Genomic DNA, 27,872 nt, shown 5'->3' with positions numbered 1-27,872 from the left:
GTCAACTTAGTGTATGTAAACTTCTGACCCACTGGAATTGTGATACAGTGAATTATAAATTAAATAATCTGTCTAAACAATTGTTTGTGTCATGCACAAAGTAGATGTCCTAACCGACTTGACAAAACTATAGTTTGTTAAAAATAAATTTGTGGAGTGTTTTAATGACTCCAAGTGTATGTAAACTTCCGACTTCAACTGTATCTACAATTCTGGGCATTCAAATGTTGCACCTTCAACCTACCAAGTCCTACTACTGTATCCCAGCAGTACCTCCCTCCCTCCATTTTCTCTATACATTTAAAATATTACTTTTTGAAGTAACATTTTAAATGTGACAAACTCTTTCACAGGGTGATGGCAGGCACCACATTCATTAGAAATCATCTTGCAATAACTCACATAACTGAAATGGCTCTAATGATGCAGTTACATCCACTTTGAAGCAAATGTTTTTTACTGTGCTGCAATACATGTTAAGAGTTTAATGCCCAGTAACGTAACAGTTTAATGGCCAGTAACGTATGATGATCTTAATGTAGTGCCTTGATGTTGTGACACCACACACACCATTGTGACCTCACAACTAGAAGGTTCTAGCCGCAAAAATAAGGTTCTGAGATAATTGGCTTTACATTTCTGAACCTTCATTGGTTTTAATGTATTTTTATCTTGTATCCTTATGAACTTAACATGAATTGGAGTATTTAGAGTACTACATAGGTAGAGAACATTGAACAGAACAAGGCTATGTCAATAACTCCATTTTGACAAATGCAGATAGAACCTTATAAATGCCAAGCTCTCAGTATTTCCTGTTGTAGTAAACCCCAACAAAGAGAAGAGTCCAGTGTTTCATCATTAATACAGAGAATATACTTTATTTTCTCATCATCTGGTGTGTGATTGTAACACAAACAAACTGACACAGGCAGTGTGGGCTCTGGATCAACTCATCTCCTGTTTTCTGGCTGTGCACAGCTGGGAATGGGATACACCCAAAACTGTGACCCCCGCCATTATCTGTGACCCTTTCCCTTTGCTCCTCTAATACAGTCTGTCATCTAAAAACACGACTAGCTTCTCAGGACGGACGCCCACCTTTTACCTAAACCTCAAAGAGTGCAGGCAGAATCAGTGTTCCATCTCTATACGTCACAAACATACATACTGCCCACACACACACACAAAGAAAAACACTCAAACACTGGCTCACTGACTGAAAGGTTAAAAGGTGACCTATCGACAGTTTTTACACACAGGCTTGCCGGTTCAAGTACAGTACAACGCTCAGAGACAAACACACCCACAGAAAGGTCTGAATCTCTGAACGAATGGGAGCCTGTTTCAGCAGGAGGCTTTTCAGCAGGACGTTCTGAGGCTCAGCCATAGAGTTAGATAGAGGACTCATCTTTGTATCTGTGGTGGAAGCCATCAATGGCATTGTCCATGCAAATAAAACGGGTTATTTAACATCTAGTCTCACTCTATGGGCCCAGCTCTAAGTGTCGCTTATCTGTTTCCTAGCACAGGGAAGTGCTGCTGGTGTTTGGGTTTATATTACTGCTACAGCGCGACAGGAAAAGTGCTGCTGCTGTTTAAACAGGTTTCTGTTCCTGCTACAGTGCGACAGGAAAAGTGCTGCTGCTGTTTAAACAGGTTTCTGTTCCTGCTACAGCGCGACAGGAAAAGTGCTGCTGTTGGGTTGGTTGTGTGACTATGACATAGTGGGTCAATGCCTTTGCCCTTGTTAGCAAGACTAATTAGCCCTACTTTCTTTATCCACTGGTTATCATATGATTATCTTAGCCTTAGTTACAACTAATGTTAGTCTACACTAGCAATGTTGGCTGGATTTAATAAATTCCTAGATTTAAGGACCAGCGCACAGGAGGTTGGTGGCACCTTAATTGGGAAGGAAGGGCTCGTGGTAAATGCTGGAGCAGAATACCTGGAATGGTATTAAAATGCATCAAACACATGGTTTCAGCCATTATTCCATCTGTTCCTCCCCTCAGCAGCCTCCTGTGGACCAGAGGTAACCTAGATTATTGACCAGAGGTAACCTAGATTATTGACCAGAGGTAACCTAGATTATTGACCAGAGGTAACCGTCCTATATACTCAAAGTTACCCCACTTTGTTATCTCAATGCTGGGCTTTTTAACTCAAGGAAATGTCGCCCCGTTAGCCATCTATTTCCTTTCCCTCTCTTCCTCCATTTCAGTACAGGTTGCTCACACAGGCTGAGGTGCACGGAGGTTTGGAAGACCTTCGGGGTGCTGGATTAATAACATATACTGGAATACTGTAATAGCTCATCTCTTCAGCAGTTGTCGGATCTATATTATGTAAGTGGAGACAGTCAAGATAAGAGTGGTGTGTTTGTAACATGTATGTTGTGTAACAGTTCTTGTAGTGAGTGTCGGCATGTGTACGTTTGTGTGTGTATGTGAGAGAGAGACTCAGTTTTTCACACTGGTGGCTCCGTTTTTCTCTCCATTGACACCTGGGAGGGTGTAAGGCAAGGCTGGACCCTTTTTACTAGGCAGGGTGAAGGGCTGGCGGATGTTCAAGCGGTCTTTCTCTGCCTCCGCATCTTCATCATAGCGGTCATCCTCTTCTTCTGCCTCGCTGTGGCGGGGGGAGGAGTGGCGCGACAGAGACGGAGATGGGGGCACAGAGGCTGGTCTAGGGTAACGGAAACCTTGGGCCTGAAAATAAATGTTGGTGGGGTTTAGAGGGTAAGACACAGACAACACACAATGCTGTGTTTAGACAGGCATACACATTCTGATATGTTTTTCACCAATTGATCTTTTGAACAATCACATCAGATCTATTTCAGAGATGATCTGATTGGCCAAAAGACTAATTCGTTTAAAAAGATCCGAATTGGCTGCCTGTCTAAACGCAGCCAGAGTAGCATAGCAGTATGCGTCATCTCTGACACACTTTCTCATAAAATGTACTAATCCAGATGTACATCTTATTTTACAGATGAAATAAACCAGGGATGTCCAACTGAATCCCTTCAGGGCCGTGTCTGCTGGTTTTTGTTAGTTCCTTTCAAATAGTATCCAATTAGGACCGAGACAACCAGGTGAGGGGAGTGCCTAATTAATCTATGACCTTAACTGATCAATCAAGTACAAGGGAAGAGGGAAAACCCGCAGACACTCAGCCCTCCAGGCAATTGAGTAGACACCACTGTTATAACCCTCAGGCCTCCAGGTAATTGAGTAGACACCACTGTTATAACCCTCAGGCCTCCAGGTAATTGAGTAGACACCACTGTTATAACCCTCAGGCCTCCAGGTAATTGAGTAGACACCACTGTTATAACCCTCAGGCCTCCAGGTAATTGAGGAGACACCACTGTTATAACCCTCAGGCCTCCAGGTAATTGAGTAGACACCACTGTTATAACCCTCAGGCCTCCAGGTAATTGAGTAGACACCACTGTTATAACCCTCAGGCCTCCAGGTAATTGAGTAAACACCACTGTTATAACCCTCAGGCCTCCAGGTAATTGAGTAAACACCACTGTTATAACCCTCAGGCCTCCAGGTAATTGAGTAGAAACCACTGTTATAACCCTCAGGCCTCAAGGTAATTGAGTAAACACCACTGTTATAACCCTCAGGCCTCCAGGTAATTGAGTAGACACCACTGTTATAACCCTCAGGCCTCCAGGTAATTGAGTAAACACCACTGTTATAACCCTCAGGCCTCCAGGTAATTGAGTAGAAACCACTGTTATAACAACAGTCCAACTAAAAGGTACACTACAGCAAATTCCTAGCGAATGGGTAAAGAACAATTTTTTTACTAATCCCCCCCGGGCACCATTAGGTACTAGGTAGTTTCCAATGGTGTAGAATTATTTAAACTAAGTACCCATTGTTACCCAAAAGGAGGAAACAGCATCTCCTCACCATACAGACAGACAGACAGACACACTCATAGACTTACAGTCTCAGAGTCATGAGGTTGGTAGAAGTAGGTATCCGGGAAGGCTTTAGCCAGGGCCATGTGACGAGCTGATATATAATACTGAGAGAAAGAGCAGAGAGAGAGATAAGATGATAGTTGTAGTAGAACGGTTGACATTTCTCCTCTTGGCAAAGGTGAAAGGTCTCACCCTGCCCAGATATCTCCAGTCCAGAAGGTCACTCAGGCGCTCGGTGCGGTTCCGCTGGATGATCCTGGCACGCCGGCTCTGCTGGCAAAACTGGAACAGGTACGATGTGAGCTGATTACACGACTCATCAACCCCTCTGTACCGTCGATCAAGGATGTAGATTCCTGAGGTAGAGTACAACAGCATTAGTCAAATCTACTGGAGATCAGTTGGTAGAGAATGGTGTTTCTAAACGCAAAAGGTTGTGGGTTCAAATTCCCGCTGGAACCACCCATTCGTACAATGTATACATGTATGACTGTATGTCGCTTTGGATAAAAGCCTCAGCTAAATGGCATATTATAAACCGAGTAGTTCGAGTCCTGAATGCTGATTGGCTGAAATCTGTGGTATATCAGACCGTATACCACTGGTATGACAAAACATTTATTTTTACTGCTCTAATTACGTTGATAACCAGTTTATAATAGCAATAAGGCACCTCGGGGGTTAGTGATATGGCCAATATACCACGGCTAAGGGCTGTGTCCAGGTGCTCCGCGTTGCGTCGTGCATAAGAACAGCCCTCAGCCGTGGTATATTGTCCATATACCACACCCTCTCAGGCCTTATTGGTTAATAATTTTTTATTGGGACCATTACTTTTCTAAATGTAGAATGTTTTTATCAGCCCCTTGGAAGACAGTAAATAACTTTGGCTTGGACGCATACTGTATATTCTGAACACACAGGGAACACACCGTATGCTGAGGGGTCAGCTATGTGTTCTTCCATGAAGCAGCCGAACCCAGAAAGGTTGGTAGAGATCGAGGGGATCCCCATGACTGTACACTCAGCTGAGAGAGACAGAGACAGAGATTGAAGTAAATATACTTGTATATACAGCCAATGTTCAAGACAACCATATCTCATAGCATCTTTAAGAGTCTACCTGGTGTACAGTGGCTTGCGAAAGTATTCACCCCCTTGGCATTTTTCCTATTTTGTTGCCTTACAACCTGGAATTAAAATAGATTTTTGGGGGGTTTGTATCATTTCATTTACACAACATGCCCACCACTTTGAAGATGCAAAATATGTTTTATTGTGAAACAAACAAGAAATAAGACAAGAAAACAGAAAACTTGAGCATTCATAACTATTCACCCCCCCAAAGTCAATACTTTGTAGAGCCACCTTTTGCAGCAATTACAGCTGCATGTCTCTATAAGCTTGGCCACTGGGATTTTTGCCCATTCTTCAAGGCAAAACTGCTCCAGCTCCTTCAAGTTGGATGGGTTCCGCTGGTGTACAGCAATCTATAAATCATACCACAGATTCTCAATTGGATTGAGGTCTGGGCTTTGACTAGGCCATTCCAAGACATTTAAATGTTTCCCCTTAAACCACTCGAGTGTTGCTTTAGCAGTATGCTTAGGGTCATTGTCCTGCTGGAAGGTGAACCTCTGTCCCAGTCTCAAATCTCTGGAAGACTGAAATTTCCCTCAACAATTTCCCTGTATTTAGCGCCATCCATCATTCCTTCAATTCTGACCAGTTTCCCAGTCCCTGCCAATGAAAAACATCCCCACAGCATGATCCTGCCACCACCATGCTTCACTGTGGGGATGGTGTTCTCGGGTTTGCCCCAGACATAGCGTTTTCCTTGATGGCCAAAAAGCTCAATTTTAGTCTCATCTGAACAGAGTACCTTCTTCCATATGTTTGGGGAGTCTCCCACATGGCTTTTGGCAAACACCAAATGTGTTTGCTTATTTTTTTGGCCACTCTTCCGTAAAGCCCAGCTCTGTGGAGTGTACGGCTTAAAGTGGTCCTATGGACAGATACTCCAATCTCCGCTGTGGAGCTTTGTAGCTCCTTCAGGGTTATCTTTGGTCTCTTTGTTGCCTCTCTGATTATTGCCCTCCTTGCCTGGTCCGTGAGTTTTGGTGGGCGGTCCTCTCTTGGCAGGTTTGTTGTGGTGCCATATTCTTTCCATTTTTTTTATAATGGATTTAAAATGGTGCTCCGTGGGATGTTCAAAGTTTCTGATATTTTTTTATAACCCAACCCCGATCTGTACTTCTCCACAACTTTGTCCTTGACCTGTTTGGAGAGCTCCTTGGTCTTCATGATGCCGCTTGCTTGGTGGTGCCCCTTGCTTAGTGGTGTTGCAGACTCTGGGGCCTTTCAGAACAGGTGTATATATACTGAGATCATGTGACACTTAGATTGCACACAGGTGGACTTTATTAACTAATTATGTGACTTCTAAAGGTAATTGGTTGCACCAGATCTTATTTAGGGGCTTCATAGCAAAGGGGGTGAATACATATGCACGCACCACTTTTCCGTTATTTATTTTTTAGATTCTTAATTTTTTTTTCACCAATTTGGACTATTTTGTGTATGTCCATTACATGAAATCCAAATAAAAATCAATTTAAATTACAAGTTGCAATGCAACAAAATAGGAAAAACGCCAAGGGGGTGTGAATACTTTTGCAAGGCACTGTATATCTCCATGGTTCATAGCATCTTTAAGAGTCTACCTGGTGTATATCCCCATGGTTCGTAGTAAGAGGGGAACACTCCAAGATGGCAGCCTCTTACAAACTCTTCATAATCCATCGGCAGGAGGGAGAGGTGGAGGAGAGGAACTCTGGGTGGAAGATCACCTAAAAGGATTATGGGAAGCACGAAGCAGGGGATGAGGATGGAGTTCACAAGATGAAAGATAGATGGGCTTCCACCATATTATTTACACCAGTTTTACAAGTCTTCCAATCACTGCAGAATAATAATTATTTCTAAGCAATTGAACCCATTTGACCCACAGCTATGCAGTGGGCCAGGGCCCATGGTTTCTAGTCCAGACTGGTGTCACGTGTCACAAATGTCATTCCTATAACACTATCCTACTACTGATGCACAGGCCAGTCTGGACTAGAAACCATGGGCCCCGGCCCACTGCATAGCTGTGGGTCAAACGGTATGACGGTTATGTATTTGAAATACCTGTTGTTTTTAATTGCACTGAATGCATGTAAAGTGTCAGTCTAGCCCACCTGCCATCTCACTGCCAAATCAGGACACAATGAAAAATGCCTTTGTGTTTTTATCCTGGATAATTTTTACGTAGGCTACGTAAAGTAGTCTGGCTGGAGCAGTCTACTACTTCTAATGATCTAATCAATTCAAATCAATCAATCTACCTTGACGCGGTCGGCAGAGCTGTTGAACAGACCAATGCGGCGAATGCAAGTGAGGATGGGGTCGTTGCTGTCCTCCAGCATGTTGTGGGTACAGATGGGAGGCTGGCACTGCCTCTGGGTGGCAAAGATGGCACGCTTCATCATGGTGAAGTCATCCTTGTCCAGCATCTTGGACACATCCGGCAACTGCCCACTAATCCAGGACAGAGGTAGATTTTACTAAGGGGTAAAATACAAACTAGCACAAAAGCTCTGATGAAGGCCAAGAGGCAGACACGTAAGCTTGAATAAAATGTGTGTGGGTTTCCCTTCTCTTTAACTAAGAAAAAGTCATTCATACATACTGTAGTGTATAGAAGTTCTCTTAGAGTAATAATGGTTCAAGTGCAGTGATTCATATGGGTTTACAGTACAGTGAATCATATGGGTTTACAGTACAGTGATTCATATGGGTTTACAGTACAGTGAATCATATGGGTTTACAGTACAGTGATTCATATGGGTTTACAGTACAGTGAATCACATGGGTTTACAGTACAGTGAATCATATGGGTTTACAGTACAGTGAATCATATGGGTTTACAGTACAGTGAATCATATGGGTTTACAGTACAGTGAATCATATGGGTTTACAGTACAGTGAATCATATGGGTTTACAGTACAGTGAATCATATGGGTTTACAGTACAGTGAATCATATGGGTTTACAGTACAGTGAATCATATGGGTTTACAGTACAGTGAATCATATGGGTTTACAGTATAGTTATTGTACTGGTAGTTCAACAGCACAAATGGGGATTCATAGAGGTCCACTTACACCAGCAGTGATTCATAAAGTTTCTTTCCGAAGCGTTCTTTCACTGTATGAGCTGTATCCCTGCCATGAGGAGGTTAAAACAAAGTCAAGTTATTAGTCACTATAAATACATAAGTTCTTATTTTTTCACATGCAAGTGTCTCTCTCTGTGGCAGGAAACAGCTATGATGATGGTGTTGATCATTACCAGAGCTGCTTCCTGACTGCTTGGCCTTTCAGTGTCTCCACGTTGAAGTTGTTTGTCCGCGCAGGCATGATGAAGAACGCAACGACAGTCACATCGCTGTGGTTGACCTGAGAGAGAGAGAGAGAGAGAGAGAGACAAAAAGAAAGTGAGGGAGTAAATACCTACATCTAACTAACCGACCGACCGACAGACAAGCTGGTAGAGTGAATGGGTATGTACACACACACAGGCACATACAGTGCATTCGGAAAGTATTCAGACCCCTTGACTTTTTCCACTTTGTTACGTTACAGCCTTATTCTAAAATTGATTTTTTAAAATTCCCTCATCAATCTACAGACAATAACCCATAATGACAAAGTGCTAACAGGTTTGTAGAAATTTTAGCAAATGTATTAAAAATAAAAAACAGAAATACCTTATTTACGTAAGTATTCAGACCCTTTACTATGAGACTCGAAATTGAGCTTAGGTGCATCCTGTTTCCATTGATCATCCTTGAGATGTTTCTACAACTTGATTGGAGTCCACCTGTGATAAATTCAATTGATTGGACATTATTTGGAAAGGCACACACCTGTCTATATAAGGTCCCACAGTTGACAGTGCATGTCTGAGCAAAAACCAAGCCATGAGGTCAAAGGAATTGTCCGTAGAGCTCCAATACAGGATTGTGTCGAGGCACAGATCTGGGGAACGGTACCAAAAATATTCTGCAGCATTGAAGGTCCCCAAGAACACGGTGGCCTCCATCATTCTTAAATGGAAGAAGTTTAGAACCACCAAGACGCTTCCTAGAGCTGGCCGCCCGGCCAAACTGAGCAATCGGGGGAGAAGGGCCCGATGGTCACTCTGACAGAGCTCCAGAGTTCCTCTGTGGGGATGGCAGAACCTTCCAGAAGGACAACCATCTCTGCAGCACTCCACCAATCAGGCCTTTATGGTAGAGTGGCCAGATGGAAACCACTCCTCAGTAAAAGGCACATGACAGCCCGCTTGGAGTTTGCCAAAAGGCACCTAAAGACTCTCAGACCATGAGAAACAAGATTCTCTGTGCTGATGAAACCAAGATTGAACTCTTTGGCCTGAATGCCAAGCGTCACGTCTGGAGGAAACCTGGCACCATCCCTACAGTGAAGCATGGTGGTGGCAGCATCATGCTGTGGGGATGTTTTTCAGCTGCAGGGACTGGGAGACTAGTCAGGATCGAAGGAAAGATTAACAGAGCAAAGTACAGAGAGATCCTTGATGAAAACCTGCTCCAGAGCACTCAGGACCTCAGACTGGGGCGAAGGTTCACCTTCCAACAGGACAACGACCCTAAGCACACAGCCAAGACAACGCAGGAGTGGCTTCAGGACAAGTCTCTGAATGTCCTTAAGTGGCCCAGCCAGAGCCTGGACTTGAACCCAATCAGACATCTCTGGAGAGACCTGAAAATAGCTGTGCAGCGACGCTCCCCATCCAACCTGACAGAGCTTGAGAGGATCTGCAGGGAAGAATGGGAGAAACTCCCCAAATACAAGTGTGCCAAACTTGTAGCGTCATACCCAAGAAGACTTGAGGCTGTAATCGCTGCCAAAGGTGCTTCAACAAAGTACTGAGTAAAGGGTCTGAATACTTATGTAAATGTGATATTTCCGTGGGGGGTTTTGTAATACATTTGCAAAATTTTCTAAAAACCTGTTTTTGCTTGGTCATTACGGGGTGTTGTGTCTAGATTAGTGATTTTTTACCATTTGAGAATAAGGCTGTAAAGTAACAAAATGTGTAAAAAGTCAAGGGGTCTGAATACTTTCCGAATGCACTGTTTAGAATAGCACAGACAAACAAACACATCCTCTGATACACGTGTGTACACACACACACACACAGTGCCACGGACACAGTGCCGGACACGGACACACACAAACACAGCTTACTCTCAGTAGATAGTTGAGTCTGGCCAAAGCCTCCAAGAAGATATCAGCCCCTTTGTTGCTGAACTCATACCTCCCAGCGATGAACAGGAACAGACACTTGTCCAGGTTAAAGTCCAGGTGCCTGTCAGGTGGGACAACAAAAACCATTCAAGATGAGACCAAATGATGCAATGATGCAAACCTGACATCACCTGACCACATTTCCAGACCAGGGTTGGAGTCAATTTCATTTAAATTCAGTCAATTCAGAAAGTAAACTGACATTCCAATTTTCCACAATGCTTCTCTATGAGAATTGGAATTGGAATTCAGGTTATTTCCTGAATTGAAATGGAATTGACCCCAACCCTGGTACAACCACATCATTCATTTATTCACTTGTGCGCCATACTGAAGATTTAAAGCATTAAAATGAGGGTTGGGGTATCTAGAATTAGATAACGAGATTGAGAATCTTACCTAATTAAAGGAAAATACCACTCAAAAACTATATTTTTGTCATTTCATTAATTAGTTCACTGTTGATACAGTCCCAAAATGTCAGCAATTAAGTTTAAGATCTAGAAAATGCATCACACTGTGACACGTTCTGTTTTCTGAAAGTTCTATATCTTGAAAACTTTATTGCTGACATGCAAAACATTTTGGGACTGTATCAACAGTGGACTAATGAAACAAATACCAAAAGATAGCTTTTGAGTGGAATTTTCCTTTAAAGGCCATTGGAAACTTCTGACAGAAGGCCATGCACACAGCCCGGGGCCAAGCTACCCATCACTGCTAGGGCCCTAGCCAGTCAGTAATTGATAGTGACCGGTCCTGTGTCCCATAATGTGTCTGCATTCCATACAGAACCAGGATAATAATGACTAGCCATCTTTTAAATTAGTATGCCCTTGTGTTCTTACAATCGTTTGGATAGATTTACTGCAATAGCAAAGAAAATAGACTTAAAATAATGTGTAAAATGTATTTATTGCAGATTTCAAAGTGCCATGTGTACTTTCTGCAAAATCCTTTAGAGGGCAGAATTAGAAAAACAATACTTGATCTAAAACAAACGTTACCACGAAAATGTTTTACATTAATAAAGTGGGGAGTAGCATTTACTAGTAGATATCATAACTTGGAATATCTTTCCCCCACGCAACAACCAGCTGTTTGAGAGCTGCGCGATCTCTCTGCCCATCAGATTATCTATAGGCTGTGTGTGCAGCCCGTGTGTGATAAATAATCGACATAACGAATGAAAAGCATTGGGAATACATCTGATTTTTAAATCAATTATATAGCCTAGATTTAAAATGGCATTATTAAAATAAAAAATATGTCACTGGCCCCCACTGACTGGGATGATCGACTGCCCCGGAGGGTTTCCAAAATGTCACATGAATGTTTCAGTAAATCATGATTTAAAAAAAGGAAATTGTGAACTCAAAACTAATGTGACCAGGTAAAATAAATTCACGGGCATCCTTAAGACCAATTAAAAATGTGTTGCACTGCCAAGTCAAAAGGTCGCAAATGCGACTGTTTTGGTCGCAGTATCAAACCCTGCAAATGATAAAGTGCCAGTTAGGTTCTAACAAGAGGCTGTTTCCAGGGTTGTCTATTAATATGATAGGTGAAGAGCCCAAGAGGTAACACTCCCACCACTTGGCAAAAACTGGTTGAATCAACGTTGTTTCCGCTTCATAATTTGTTTTGTTGATGATGTTGAATCAACGTGGAAAAATGCAACAACAAAAAAAATCTACATAAGGGAATTTTGTCTTTCTTTCCCACCCAACTTTTAAGCTAAATCCAATGTTATGGTGACATTTTTTGTTGATTTCACCTTAGTTGACAACTCAACATAATGCCAATCAAAAATAGACATTGAAATGACATCTGTTCCCAGTGGGCCAGCAGTATGCATATATAATATGTTTGTGTTTGGGTGGTGACCCCACTGACCCATAGAAGTGACCTCTGATGAACTCCTGGATCCGGTTCTTGCTCTGGGCGTGCAGGTTCTGGAACTCATGCATGGCAGAGAACTTCTTCACGTTCAGCCCATTAGGGGTGATTATGTCTGTGGGGTGGGGTGGCGGGGGAGAAGGAGAGAGAGAGAGAGGGGCGTGGGAGAGAGGGAGAACGGGAGAGGGAGAGAGAGAGTGAGGGAGAGAGAGAACAGGAGATGGAGAAAGAGAACAGGAGAGGAGAGGTTAGCCAGACAGTCAACTAAGAACAAACAAAGAGGTTAAAAGGTTAAAAAACAGAGACAGACTTGAGAGCAATTACTGTGACAGGCATGTACACCCACGCACACACGCACGTGCACAAACACACCTGGTTTCCTCTTGAGCAGGTGCTCTGCCTCAACGGCTGTGATCTGGGAGACGGTGGTGAAGACATGAGCGCAGCGCGCCGCTGTCCGCTCCAGACAATACCGATGGTAGATCTGTCTATCCCCCGCCTCCTTATCCAAGTTGAACTGAGAGAGAGAGAGAGAGAGAGAGAGAGAGAGAGAGAGAGAGAGAGAGAGAGAGAGAGAGAGAGAGAGAGAGAGAACAAGATTAAGCTATTACCTACCATAAGATAAAGTGAATTGAATAAATAACTTGCAAAATATATATACACTGCTCAAAAAAATAAAGGGAACACTTAAACAACACATCCTAGATCTGAATGAATGAAATAATCTTATTAAATACTTTTTTCTTTACATAGTTGAATGTGCTGACAACAAAATCACACAAAAATTATCAATGGAAATCAAATTTATCAACCCATGGAGGTCTGGATTTGGAGTCACCCTCAAAATTAAAGTGGAAAACCACACTACAGGCTGATCCAACTTTGATGTAATGTCCTTAAAACAAGTCAAAATGAGGCTCAGTAGTGTGTGTGGCCTCCACGTGCCTGTATGACCTCCCTACAACGCCTGGGCATGCTCCTGATGAGGTGGCGGATGGTCTCCTGAGGGATCTCCTCCCAGACCTGGACTAAAGCATCCGCCAACTCCTGGACAGTCTGTGGTGCAACGTGGCGTTGGTGGATGGAGCGAGACATGATGTCCCAGATGTGCTCAATTGGATTCAGGTCTGGGGAATGGGCGGGCCAGTCCATAGCATCAATGCCTTCCTCTTGCAGGAACTGCTGACACACTCCAGCCACATGAGGTCTAGCATTGTCTTGCATTAGGAGGAACCCAGGGCCAACCGCACCAGCATATGGTCTCACAAGGGGTCTGAGGATCTCATCTCGGTACCTAATGGCAGTCACGCTACCTCTGGCGAGCACATGGAGGGCTGTGCGGCCCCCCAAAGAAATGCCACCCCACACCATGACTGACCCACCGCCAAACCAGTCATGCTGGAGGATGTTGCAGGCAGCAGAACATTCTCCACGGTGTCTCCAGACTCTGTCACGTCTGTCACATGTGCTCAGTGTGAACCTGCTTTCATCTGTGAAGAGCACAGGGCACCAGTGGCGAATATGCCAATCTTGGTGTTCTCTGGCAAATGCCAAACGTCCTGCACGGTGTTGGGCTGTAAGCACAACCCCCACCTGTGGACTTCGGGCCCTCATACCACCCTCATGGAGTCTGTTTCTGACCGTTTGAGCAGACACATGCACATTTGTGGCCTCCTGGAGGTAATTTTGCAGGGCTCTGGCAGTGCTCCTCCTGCTCCTCCTTGCACAAAGGCGGAGGTTGCGGTCCTGCTGCTGGGTTGTTGCCCTCCTACGGCCTCCTCCACGTCTCCTGATGTACTGGCCTGTCTCCTGGTAGTGCCTCCATGCTCTGGACACTACGCTGACAGACACAGCAAACCTTCTTGCCACAGCTCGCATTGATGTGCCATCCTGGATGAGCTGCACTACCTGAGCCACTTGTGTGGGTTGTAGACTCCATCTCATGCTACCACTAGAGTGAAAGCACCGCCAGCATTCAAAAGTGACCAAAACATCAGCCAGGAAGCATAGGAACTGAGAAGTGGTCTGTGGTCACCACCTGCAGAACCACTTCTTTATTGGGGGTGTCTTGCTAATTGCCTATAATTTCCACCTGTTGTCTATTCCATTTGCACAACAGCATGTGAAATGTATTGTCAATCAGTGTTGCTTCCTAAGTGGACAGTTTGATTTCACAGAAGTGTGATTGACTTGGAGTTACATTGTGTTGTTTAAGTGTTCCCTTTATTTTTTTGAGCAGTGTATATATACAGTGAGGGAAAAAAGTATTTGATCCCCTGCTGATTTTGTACGTTTGCCCATTGACAAAGAAATGATCAGTCTATAATTTTAATGGTAGGTTTATTTGAACAGTGAGAGACAGAATAAATATAAAAAAATCCAGAAAAATGCATGTCAAAAATGTTATTAATTTATTTGCATTTTAAGGAGGGAAATAAGTATTTGACCACTCTACAAAACATGACTTAGTACTTGGTGGCAAAACCCTTGTTGGCAATCACAGAGGTCAGATGTTTCTTGTAGTTGGTCACCAGGTTTGCACACATCTCAGGAAGGATTTTGTCCCACTCCTCTTTGCAGATCTTCTCCAAGTCATTAAGGTTTCGAACCTGACGTTTGGCAACTCGAACCTTCAGCTCCCTCCACAGATTTTCTATGGGATTATGGTCTGGAGACTGGCTAGGCCACTCCAGGACCTTAATGTGCTTCTTCTTGAGCCACTCCTTTGTTGCCTTGGCCGTGTGTTTTGGGTCATTGTCATGCTGGAATACCCATCCACGACCCATTTTCAATGCCCTGGCTGAGGGAAGGAGGTTCTCACCCAAGATTTGACGGTACATGGCCCCGTCCATCGTCCCTTTGATGTGGTGAAGTTGTCCTGTCCCCTTAACAGAAAAACACCCCCAAAGCATAATGTTTCCACTTCCATGTTTGACGGTGGGGATGGTGTTCTTGGGGTCATAGGCAGCATTCCTCCTCCTCCAAACACGGCGAGTTGAGTTGATGCCAAAGAGCTAGATTTTGGTCTCATCTGCCCACAACACTTTCACCCAGTTCTCCTCTGAATCATTCAGATGTTCATTGGCAAACTTCAGACGGCCCTGTATATGTGCTTTCTTGAGCAGGGGGACCTTGCGGGCGCTGCAGGATTTCAGTCCTTCACGGCGTAGTGTGTTACCAATTGTTTTCTTGGTGACTATGGTCCCAGCTGCCTTGAGATCATTGACAAGATCCTCCCGTGTAGTTCTGGGCTGATTCCTCACCGTTCTCATGATCATTGCAACTCCACGAGGTGAGATCTTGCATGGAGCCCCAGGCCGAGGGAGATTGACAGTTATTTTGTGTTTCTTCCATTTGCGAATAATCGCACCAACTGTTGTCACCTTCTCACCAAGTTGCTTGGCGATGGTCTTGTAGCCCATTCCAGCCTTGTGTAGGTCTACAATCTTGTCCCTGACATCCTTGGAGAGCTCTTTGGTCTTGGCCATGGTGGAGAGTTTGGAATCTGATTGATTGATTGCTTCTGTGGACAGGTGTCTTTTATACAGGTAACAAGCTGAGATTAGGAGCACTCCCTTTAAGAGGGTGCTCCTAATCTCAGCTCGTTACCTGTATAAAAGACACCTGGGAGCCAGAAATCTTTCTGATTGAGAGGGGGTCAAATACTTATTTCCCTCATTAAAATGCAAATCAATTTATAACATTTTTGACATGCGTTTTTCTGGATTTTTTTTGTTGTTATTCTGTCTCGCACTGTTCAAATAAACCTACCATTAAAATTATAGACTGATCATTTCTTTGTCAGTGGGCAAACGTACAAAATCAGCAGGGGATCAAATACTTTTTTCCCTCACTGTATGTATGTATGTATATATATACTAGATTTTTATGATTAAAAAATCCTATCCAAATCTTATCTGATCTAGAGTAGTGCCTAGGGTAACTTTCAGCAGTTATGGGTCAAGTAAATAGCACATAAAATAAGTGCTTTCACTGTTTTAATGGAGCAATCCAGGGTCGATGAAACAGGACACACTAGATGCTAAAACAAACATGCTAAAAATGCTAAGGTCCTGCCCGCCCCACCTTCCACACACTTGCGTAACTCTAGATGGATCAGATTGGTATCATCAGTCTGTTAACAGTTCCCTTTCAGATCTACACTAGTGAATACTAAGTAGGGGACTAGGGGTAAGGGGTTGATTTAGGATCGGGGCAAAGGATACTAGCTAGGGTGATACAGCTGACCTTCAAATAACCTAGAATGACCTACAACACTTACTGTGAGGTCAGTTACCTGTGAATGATGCTGAAGATGCACAAAGACAGAACGATCAGAACATTGTAAACATGACATCCCAACCCTGACCACACACACACACACACACCACAGATCATGACATCACACCACAGATCATGACATCACTCACACCGGCGAGGTTGTTGTAGAAGTCCACGCTGCCGGCACATAGGTAGCGTCCCAGCAGGGTGGCGTGGGTGGTGAAGATGGTTGCCACGGGCAACTGTCTCTGTCGGCATAGCGCCAGGCCAAGGCCTGCCAGCCACTCATGGAAATGGGCCAGGATATGGGGAGGCTCCTCACACTGCGCTGCATACTGGAGGAGGACAATGTGGGGTTAATATAATGGGCCAGGATACTGGAGGAAGACAACGTGGGGTTAATATAATGGGCCAGGATACTGGAGGAAGACAACGTGGGGTTAATATAATGGGCCAGGATACTGGAGGAGGACAACGTGGGGTTAATATAATTGGCCAGGATACTGGAGGAGGACAATGTGGGGTTAATATAATGGGCCAGGATACTGGAGGAAGACAACGTGGGGTTAATATAATGGGCCAGGATACTGGAGGAAGACAACGTGGGGTTAATATAATGGGCCAGGATACTGGAGGAGGACAACGTGGGGTTAATATAATGGGCCAGGATACTGGAGGAGGACAACGTGGGGTTAATATAATGGGCCAGGATACTGGAGGAGGACAACGTGGGGTTAATATAATTGGCCAGGATACTGGAGGAAGACAACGTTACTAATTACATTTACATTTTAGTCATTTAGCAGACGCTCTTATCCAGAGCGACTTACAGTTAGTGAGTGCATACATTTTTATTTTTTATACTGGAATCGAACCCACAACCCTGGCGTTGCAAATGCCATGCTCTACCAACTGAGCTACATCCCTGCCGGCCATTCCCTCCCCTACCCTGGACGACGCTGGGCCAATTGTGCGCCGCCCCATGGGTCTCCCGGTCGCGGCCGGCTATGACAGAGCCTGGATTCGAACCAGGATCTCTAGTGGCACAGCTAGCACTGCGATGCAGTGCCTTAGACCACTGCGCCACTCGGGAGGGACTAATGAACTGCAACCTTGCACTGACACAAGCCATTATTCAACTGGATAGAACCACCTACTTCCCTGTTATAATGGTGAGCAGTGTGTAGGCCACACCCCCCTTAACCCATTATCCCTGACAGCAACCCACCTCTCCTAGTAACCCATTATCCCTGACCCTCCCTGGCAGCAACCCACCTCTCCTAGTAACCCATTATCCCTGACAGCAACCCACCTCTCCTAGTAACCCATTATCCCTGACCCTCCCTGCCAGCAACCCACCTCTCCTAGTAACCAGGCGGTCAAGAAGCCAAAGAGGACGGCGTCGTTGGCCTCACGGTCGAACCAGGGCACCCCGATGGAGAAGTTGTTCCACAATTCTTTCTTCCAATTGTCCAGGTTCCAGGCAGTGAACGCCACATCTATCAGCACCACGTACGGACTCCCCTCAATCAGCCAACGACCAAAGTACACCTAGGGTAAAGAGAGAGAGAGAGAGAGAGAGAGAGAGAGAGAGAGAGAGAGAGAGAGAGAGAGAGAGAGAGAGAGAGAGAGAGAGAGAGAGAGAGAGAGAGAGAGACTGGGATCAGTGTTTTAAAGGTAGCTCGCTAGCCAGGCAAGCTCTGGTGCTGTTAGCCATAGTGTCGCTACACAACTAGCATATTTTCAATGTGGTCACAGTCTGGACCTAGAGTGTATATGTTTATTTGTAGTTGCAGAGTACAGAGAATTAAAATACAATTTCCTGTTGTTTATACCACGAAGAACAGGGAGCTTACACAATGATTTACACAAATGTTCCACAACTTCCAGTCCTCAAGTAAGGACGATTATGATTAGTGCACAGTATCGCTCTCCCCCAATCAAATGATCTGACCTCACCACACAGGGCTTTCCCATGGTGCACTGCACTGCTATGACCCTGCACACCTAGAATGCCAACGACTGACTCAGCATGGCACACACACACATTTGAACTACACACACTAAACACACGCTACATTCTGCCTACCAGAAATAGACAGCAGTGTGTGTGTGACACTGATACAGCCTTTAACCTTTTAACAGAAATACCAGAGATTAGAGTGGCAAGGACAGAGAGAAGTACAGAGTGAAGGAAATACAGAGAGAAAGAGGGACACTGTGTGTGTGTGTGTGTGTGTGTGTGTGTGTGTGTGTTTAACTATACTTGTTGGTCCCCACTAGGTCAAATGCTATTTCTAGGGGGTTTTGGGTTAAGGTTAGAATTAGTGCTAGGGTCCGAATTAGGTTTAGGAGCTAGGGTTAGGTTAGGTTTTCGTGTAAGGGTTAGGGAAAATAGGATTTTGAATGGGACTGACTTGTGTGTCCCCACAAGGTTAGTTATACAAGACTGTGTGTGTGTCCTGGGGAAAGCCACTGCCATGGACCAGTGTTAGGTGGGGTCTTGGGGTGCACAGGGGCTCGTGACGCAAGGTTGAAGTCATGAAGTGACTGTGATCCAACCTTTTTAAAAACTAGCCACTGCTAAGAAATGCTAATGTTAGCATTTGAGGGACAAAAAGCAATGACAATCTCCTCCGTTTAGCATGTTTTACATTTCATGTCCAAATCATCAGATTGACTTTGGTCTGAAAATGCAGACATTAACATGGTTGTTGAAGGACACTGCTTAGAAATGCCTACAATGGCATAGTACTGCTTTTAACCTCATCATTATCTAGAACATTCCAATTGCAAGGATGTGAAGAAGTTATGTATTGCTAATATTTTGTTCTATTGTTGTCAACCTCAACAACGAGAACCAATGGTAATTCAGGAAGTTGTACGTACACACACACATACACAAGGACTGACCATCCTAGATATAAAATTGATAGTTTTAACCATGTTTTAATTTATATGGTGATTGTTTACATTTTCTTTGTTTACAAACATTGGAGTAAAACGAGCTTATATTTTGGGATCTGGTGGGGTATGACAGTTAAGCTAAGCTCATGAGGCATTTATATAAGTTATATTCTTAAAGAATCAAAATGGGTACATATTAATTTAGAAGTCCAAAAATGGATGTAGCAACTGCAGATTGCCCCTTTAAGTCCTTTAATAGGGCCAGCAAACTTGTGTGGGTCTGTACCTTACATCCGCTGGAATTCATCTTGTCTATGGCTCTCTTGAGGGCAGGGTTGGTGGGCTCGATCAGCTCTACCTGGGTGCGGACGTTACTCTCCACATACGGACCAACCAGGAAATAGTTTTCTCCCCATTCCTCCACCGTCAGACGGGCTTTGGTCTGGATCACTGTGTAAATCCCACCAACTGCACAGAGGCACGCACCAAGAGTTATTACTAATATACTAAAGTTACACACAGAACCAAGAGTTATTACTAATATACTGTAGTTACACACAGAACCAAGAGTTATTACTAATATACTGCAGTTACACACAGAACCAAGAGTTATTACTAATATACTGTCGTTCCACACAGAACCAAGAGTTATTACTAATATACTGCAGTTACACACAGAGCCAAGAGTTATTACTAATATACTGCAGTTACACACAGAACCAAGAGTTATTACTAATATACTGTAGTTACACACAGAACCAAGAGTTATTACTAATATACTGCAGTTACACACAGAACCAAGAGTTATTACTAATATACTGTCGTTCCACACAGAACCAAGAGTTATTACTAATATACTGCAGTTACACACAGAACCAAGAGTTATTACTAATACTGTAGTTCCACACAGAACCAAGAGTTATTACTAATATACTGTCGTTACACACAGAACCAAGAGTTATTACTAATATACTGTCGTTCCACACAGAACCAAGAGTTATTACTAATATACTGCAGTTACACACAGAACCAAGAGTTATTACTAATATACTGCAGTTACACACAGAACCAAGAGTTATTACTAATATACTGCAGTTACACACAGAACCAAGAGTTATTACTAATATACTGTAGTTACACACAGAACCAAGAGTTATTACTAATATACTGTCGTTACACACAGAACCAAGAGTTATTACTAATCTACTGCAGTTACACACAGAACCAAGAGTTATTACTAATATACTGTCGTTCCACACAGAACCAAGAGTTATTACTAATATACTGCAGTTACACACAGAACCAAGAGTTATTACTAATATACTGTAGTTACACACAGAACCAAGAGTTATTACTAATATACTGTAGTTACACACAGAACCAAGAGTTATTACTAATATACTGCAGTTACACACAGAACCAAGAGTTATTACTTATATAGTCACACACACTGTTACCTTTGTTGGCCACCTCCCATGCGATCTCGAAGAGGACGGCATCCTCCAGGTCAAACTCCTCATCCCACTCCTCCAACCCCGACAGGGAGGTGATGGACAGGCTGCGAGCCAGTGGCATGCTGGGAAAGAAGAACAACACACAGAGTTTAGACATGTCATGAGACACATTATTATATTCAGTTGGCAGAGCTGAAAATGTACAGCTAGACATAGGGGTCATCGTTGTGGTGGAAATGAAATGGGCTTAGGAATAGTTTGTGAGATTTAGGTTAGAGGAAAGGTTTAAAAGATACCATTGGGTTAATGTGAATGTGTGTGCTCACTTTCCAGCCTTTTTACATATCAGTAACCTCACAAAATAAATGTCCATGTAAATGGACAATAAAGTCATTTCTTATTCTTATCATTAGCGTAGCGCTGTCGGACGGCCTTCAATATCTACCGGTTGAATATACACTATTTTAAAGCATAATTAGACGCTATACACAGCTTGTTTACAATGTCTCCTATGACAAAGGGTATAATGCAGTGGTGAGATAAAAATGCATGACGCAGAAGTAAATGTAACCGTTTGCTGCCCCGAAAATGTACAAGAAGAGTGAACATTTAAACAATGTAGGAAATGACTGACTCAACATCACAACCCAGGTCACTTAAGAGTGTGTGTTTGTGGTGTGTACCAAGTACTGGTCTAAAAATGTCATATTTTTATTATTTAATTTCACTTGGTCCCCCCACCCCCTCAACAGTCTTTACTCTGCCTGCTGTTCCCCCTATGGTCATCCCCCCCCCACCCCCTCAACAGTCTTTACTCTGCCTGCTGTTCCCCCTATGGTCATCCCCCCCACCCCCTCAACAGTCTTTACTCTGCCTGCTGTTCCCCCTATGGTCACCCCCCCACCCCCTCAACAGTCTTTACTCTGCCTGCTGTTCCCCCTATGGTCATCCCTCCCACCCCCTCAACAGTCTTTACTCTGCCTGCTGTTCCCCCTATGGTCATCCCCCCACCCCCTCAACAGTCTTTACTCTGCCTGCTGTTCCCCCTATGGTCATCCCCCCCACCCCCTCAACAGTCTTTACTCTGCCTGCTGTTCCCCCTATGGTCATCCCCCCCACCCCCTCAACAGTCTTTACTCTGCCTCCACCCCAATGGACATTTATTTATTCATCACTGCTACAGTTGTTACGATTGGCCCTGTCCCCATCTATGCTGCAATAGTCTATGTGCCTGGGGGATAGGGTCAATCTGTCCTATTTGGTTTAATTCTCCTGTCTTATCTGGTGTCCTGCGTGACCTCAGGTATGCTCCCTCTAATTCTCCTGTGTCTCTCCCTCTCTCTTCCAGTTTCTGCTGTTCTGCCTGAGGCTATGAAACCCTGACCTCTTCACTGGAAGTGCTAGCTTGTCCCAGACCTGCTGTTTGACACTCTCCCCACCCCCACGACCTATCAACCTCTGAATGCTTGGCTATGAAAAGCCAACTGACATTTACTCCTGTGGTGCTGACCTGCTGCACCCTCTATAACCACTGTGATTATTATTTGACCCTGCTGGTCATCTATGAACGTTTGAACATCTTAATGGCCATGTACTCCAGGCATGACTCCAACACCATCATTAAGTTTGCCGATGACACAACAGTGGTAGGACTGATCACCGACAACGACGAGACAGCCTATAGGGAGGAGGTCAGAGACCTGGCCGTGTGGTGCCATGACAACAATCTCTACCTCAACGTGATCAAGACAAAGGAGATGATTGTGGACTACAGGAAAAAGAAGAGGACCGAGCACACCCCCATTCTCATCGACGGGACTGTAGTGGAGCAGGTTAGAGCTTCAAGTTCCTTGGTGTCCACATCACCAACAAACTATCATGGTCCAAGCACCCCAAGACAGTCGTGAAGAGGGCACGACAAAGCCTATTCCCCCTAAGGAGACTGAAAAGATTTGGCATTGGTCCTCAGATCCTTAAAAGGTTCTACAGCTGCACCATCGAGAGCATCCTGACTGGTTGCATCACTGCCTGGTATGGTAAGTGCTCGGCCTCCGACCGCAAGGCACTACAGAGGGTAGTGCATACGGCCCAGTACATCACTGGGGCCAAGCTTCCTGCCATCCAGGACCTCTATACCAGGCGGTGTCAGAGAAAGGCCCTAAAAATGGTCAAAGACTCCAGCCATAGATTGTTTTCATTTTTTTAAAAATTTTTAGTCATTTAGCAGATGCATACATTTTTTATTTATTAAATTTTTTCATACTGGAATCGAACCCACAACCCTGGCGTTGCAAATGCCATGCTCTACCAACTGAGCTACATCCCTGCCTGCCATTCTCTCCCCCCCTCCCTGGACGACGCTGGGCCATTTGTGCGCCGCCCCATGGGTCTCCCGGTCGCGGCCGGCTACGACAGAGCCTGGATTCGAACCAGGATCTCTAGTGGCACAGCGATGCAGTGCCTTAGACCACTGCGCCACTCGGGAGACTGTTCTCTCTGCTACCACACGGCAAGCGGTACCGGAGTGCCAAGTCTAGGTCCAAGAGGCTTCTAAACAGCTTCTACCCCCAAGCCACAAGACTCCTGAACATCTAATCAAATGGCTACCCAGACTATTTGCATTGCTCCCCCCCCCCCCATTCCTCCATGCAGATCTCCTCTAGAGGAGTGATGTTTTGGGGCTGTCGCTGGGCAACACAGACTTTCAACTCCATCCAAAGATTTTCTATGGGGTTGAGATCTGGAGACTGGCTAGGCCACTCCAGGACCTTGAAATGCTTCTTACGAAGCCACTCCGTTGCCCGGGCGGTGTGTTTGGGATCATTGTCATGCTGAAAGACCCAGCCACGTTTCATCTTCAATGCCCTTGCTGATGGAAGGAGGTTTTCACTCAAAATCTCACGATACATGGCCCCATTCATTCTTTCCTTTACGCGGATCTGTCGTCCTGGTCCCTTTGCAGAAAAACAGCCCCAAAGCATGATGTTTCCACCCCCATGCTTCACAGTAGGTATGGTGTTCTTTGGATGCAACTCAGCATTCTTTGTCCTCCAAACACGACGAGTTGAGTTTTTACCAAAAAGTTCTATTTTGGTTTCATCTGACCATATGACATTTTCCCAATCCTCTTCTGGATAATAATAATATAATATGCCATTTAGCAGACGCTTTTATCCAAAGCGACTTACAGTCATGCGTGCATAATTTTTTTTGTGTATGGGTGGTCCCGGGGATCGAACCCACTACCTTAGCGTTACAAGCGCCGTGCTCTACCAGCTGAGCTACAGAGGACCACGGTGTCATTTGGATCATCCAAATGCACTCTAGCAAACTTCAGACGGGCCTGGACATGTACTGGCTTAAGCAAGGGGACATGTCTGGCACTGCAGGATTTGATTCCCTGGCGGCGTAGTGTGTTACTGATGGTAGGCTTTGTTACTTTGGTCCCAGCTCTCTGCAGGTCATTCACTAGGTCCCCCCGTGTGGTTCTGGGATTTTTGCTCACCGTTCTTATGATCATTTTGACCCCACGGGGTGAGATCTTGCGTGGAGCCCCAGATCGAGGGAGATTATCAGTGGTCTTGTATGTCTTCCATTTCCTAATAATTGCTCCCACAGTTGATTTCTTCAAACCAAGCTGCTTACCTATTGCAGATTCAGTCTTCCCAGCCTGGTGCAGGTCTACAATTTTGTTTCTGGTGTCCTTTGACAGCTCTTTGGTCTTGGCCATAGTGGAGTTTGGAGTGTGACTGTTTGAGGTTGTGGACAGGTGTCTTTTATACTGATAACAAGTTCAAACAGGTGCCATTAATACAGGTAACGAGTGGAGGACAGAGGAGCCTCTTAAAGAAGTTGTTACAGGTCTGTGAGAGCCAGAAATCTTGCTTGTTTGTAGGTGACCAAATACTTATTTTCCACCATAATTTGCAAATAAATTCATTAAAAATCCTACAATGTGATTTTCTGGAATTTCTTTTCTCAATTTGTCTGTCATAGTTGACGTGTACCTATGATGAAAATTACAGGCCTCTCATATTTTTAAGTGGGAGAACTTGCACAATTGGTGGCTGACTAAATACTTTTTTCCCCCACTGTACATATTACCTCAATTACCTCAACTAACCTGTGCCCCCGCACATTGACTCTGTACCGGTACCCCCTGTATATAGCCTCGCTACTGTTATTTTACTGCTGCTCTTTAAAAATCTTTTTTATTTTTTTATTTAGGTATTCTTTCTTAAAACTGCATTGTTGGTTAAGGGCTTGTAAGTAAGCATTTCACTGTAAGGTCTACACCTGTTGTATTCGGCGCATGTGACAAATAAAATTTGATTTGATTTATAAAATTAATTTGATTGATTGAGTCACGACTCTACTCATGAGTCACGTGTCTACTTCACAAACTGAGAAGGCTGGATAAAAATTGTCAGAATGGGAGTGTTGGTTTATGTTCAAATGAGATTTGTTGAGACCAGGATATCGGTTGGAGAGCAGCTGGGGAGCTGAGTGTTTGGCAATCTCCTTCGCGGCCCAAAGAACTGTCAGACTGGCACACACCTTGATTCTCTTGAGAAGTCCATGAGAAGAGGCTGTTGCAAATAGCACCTCTGTGTCTTATGGGGTTCTAGGAATGTATGAACGAGAGACACAGTATGCAGTGTTGTGTGTGTGTGTGCATATGGGTGTGTGTGAGAGAGTGAGAGAGAACGTGATCTGTTTGTGAGTGTGAGTGAGAGAGGCTGTGATCTGTGTGTGTGTGTGAGAAATATTTGTGGAAGTACAGACATCAACTGTAAAGCAGAGTAGTGGAAGAAGAGAGGGAGGAAGGTAGAAGAGGTGGAGGGAGGGAGGGAGGGAGGGAGAGAGGGAAGGTAGAAGAGGTGGAGGGAGGGAGGGAGGGGAAGGTAGAAGAGGTGGAGGGAGGGAGGGAGGGAGAGAGGGGAAGGTAGAAGAGGTGGAGGGAGGGAGAGGAAGAGGGGGGAAAGTAGAAGAGGTGGAGGGAGGGAGGGAGAGAGGGGAAGGTAGAAGAGGTGGAGGGAGGGAGGGAGGGAGAGAGGGGAAGGTAGAAGAGGTGGAGGGAGGGAGAGGAAGAGGGGGGAAGATAGAAGAGGTGGAGGGAGGGAGAGGAAGAGGGGGAAGGTAGAGGTGGAGGGAGGGAGAGGAAGAGGGGGAAAGTAGAAGAGGTGGAGGGAGGGAGAGGGAGGAAGGTAGAAGAGGTGGAGGGAGGGAGAGGGAGAGAGGGGAAGGTAGAGGTGGAGGGAAGGAGAGAGGGGAAAGTAGAAGAGGTGGAGGGAGGAAGAGAGGGGAAGGTAGAAGAGGTGGAGGGAGGGAGGGAGAGGAAGAGGGGGAAGGTAGAAGAGGTGGAGGGAGGAAGAGGAAGAGGGGGAAGGTAGAAGAGGCGGAAGGAGGAAGAGGAAGAGGGGGAAGGTAGAAGAGGCGGAAGGAGGGAGAGAGGGGAAGGTAGAAGAGGTGGAGGGAGGGAGAGAGGGGAAAGTAGAAGAGGTGGAGGGAGAGAGAGGAAGAGAGAGGAAGTAGAAGAGGTGGAGGAAGAGGAAGAAGGTAGAAGAGGAGGAGGAAGAGGAAGAGGGGGGGGGGAGGTAGAAGAGGAGGGAGAGGAAGAGGGGGGAAGGTAGAGGAGGTGGAGGGAGGGAGAGGAAGAGAGAGGTGTAGGTGAGCGGGGAGTAGAGCCTAGGACCAGGAAGTTACTACACTATTTTAGTGACATGTTCTGACGAGACAATCTTGTCATGCCAGAAAAATACAAAATGTGACAACCCCCCTCTCCGTTTTTGCGAAATAGCGATGCTGTTGACATGCAGCACAATGATGAAATATTGCAGGGTGATTTACCACACTATTTGCAGCAACCCAAGTTTGGTTGGCTGTTGGCATGCCGTGGCTCAGGCAACAACCAACTCCCATGGTTTTTGGCAATGTAGAAAGATACATTTCATGTAGAGCGGGTACATAATACTGTAGTGTAACAAACTTGTGATGATGATGGAGTGAATACACTCTTCATCCCTCTTCTCACTCACACACACACACACACACACACACACACACACACACACACACAAGAGCAAATTTGATGAATGATAGCGATGTAAAAGACTGATGTGTATACCTGAAAGAGGAGACCCACTCGGCCCAGGGCAGGGCAATATAAATCACATATGATAGCCTAGGTCACACTGACCATGTCTGAGGCTACTTTCTCTTCCCGACTATGAATGGACTCCATTATACATCCTAAAGAAGCCTGTAAGGCTCTGTGAACTCCGTGAACAGACAGTCATGTCTGTGAGTCCTCCTCTTCACTCATACAGTTCAGTCACACCTCCGACACAGACACACACTATCATTTATAATTATGAAACACTGCATTACTACTAATAATGGTTACAATGTAAAGTGTTTGCTGTCATCTGTTACATTGCGAAGACACACTGTATCAGAAAAGACTGCTTGCCTAGCCAGAACACAGTGTGTCTATGACAGCAAACACATCGCGATCCAGAGGACGCTCTCCTCACCTCGGCAATAATACACGTACTCATAGGCTACACTTTCCAGAAAATATAGCATTATTATCAACCCCACTGAGGTGGTGTAGGCTACTTACCCTAAGACGGTATCGTCCCAATTCGGTGAAGCAAGCTATGGCAACATTGGCATCTGTTTCAATCAATCAACAACAAAAAAACGTCAAAAAGTAGCTAGATAGCAGAGGGGGGCGGAAGTCTCATTCGAATGCTGGAGATCCTCATTGGTTTAATGCACAGTATGTCATTTTGATGGACGAAACGATAAAAACGCCTGTGTGCGGATTGCTGCACGTAAGGGGGCGGGGTTGTACCGCTAAAGTCCCGCCTTCTTTTCACATTATTCATGAATGGCGTTCTTGGCACCTTGATTTCTATAGGCTACAGTCCCCGCCCAGGGGAAAATGGGTCGTTTTCCCAAACCAAAGCCTACAATTGGTTGACTGAGGTCACTTAGCCG

The 27,872-nt window shown here is 44.8% G+C and overlaps 1 protein-coding gene across 1 annotated transcript; it reads right to left on the bottom strand.

Annotated features, from left to right (window-relative positions):
• Positions 1–853: 853 nt before the first annotated feature.
• LOC121551570 (glycogen [starch] synthase, muscle) lies at positions 854–27,672 on the bottom strand. The gene is given in 17 exon segments (XM_041864278.2): positions 854–2,714; positions 3,976–4,056; positions 4,145–4,308; positions 4,885–4,980; positions 6,676–6,762; positions 6,765–6,801; positions 7,339–7,531; positions 8,158–8,217; positions 8,345–8,451; positions 10,267–10,387; positions 12,223–12,340; positions 12,598–12,742; positions 16,656–16,841; positions 17,866–18,057; positions 19,700–19,881; positions 20,871–20,989; positions 27,493–27,672. Coding segments are annotated over 16 exon segments (2,136 nt in total). The 5' UTR covers position 20,989; positions 27,493–27,672; the 3' UTR covers positions 854–2,465.
• Between the last annotated feature and the right edge of the window lie 200 nt (positions 27,673–27,872).

Source organism: Coregonus clupeaformis, chromosome 19, assembly GCF_020615455.1.
Source record: "Coregonus clupeaformis isolate EN_2021a chromosome 19, ASM2061545v1, whole genome shotgun sequence".
NCBI lineage: Eukaryota > Metazoa > Chordata > Actinopteri > Salmoniformes > Salmonidae > Coregonus > Coregonus clupeaformis.
The sequence above is the reverse complement of the archived record's forward strand: the minus strand, read 5'-3'. Positions and strand labels throughout refer to the sequence as shown.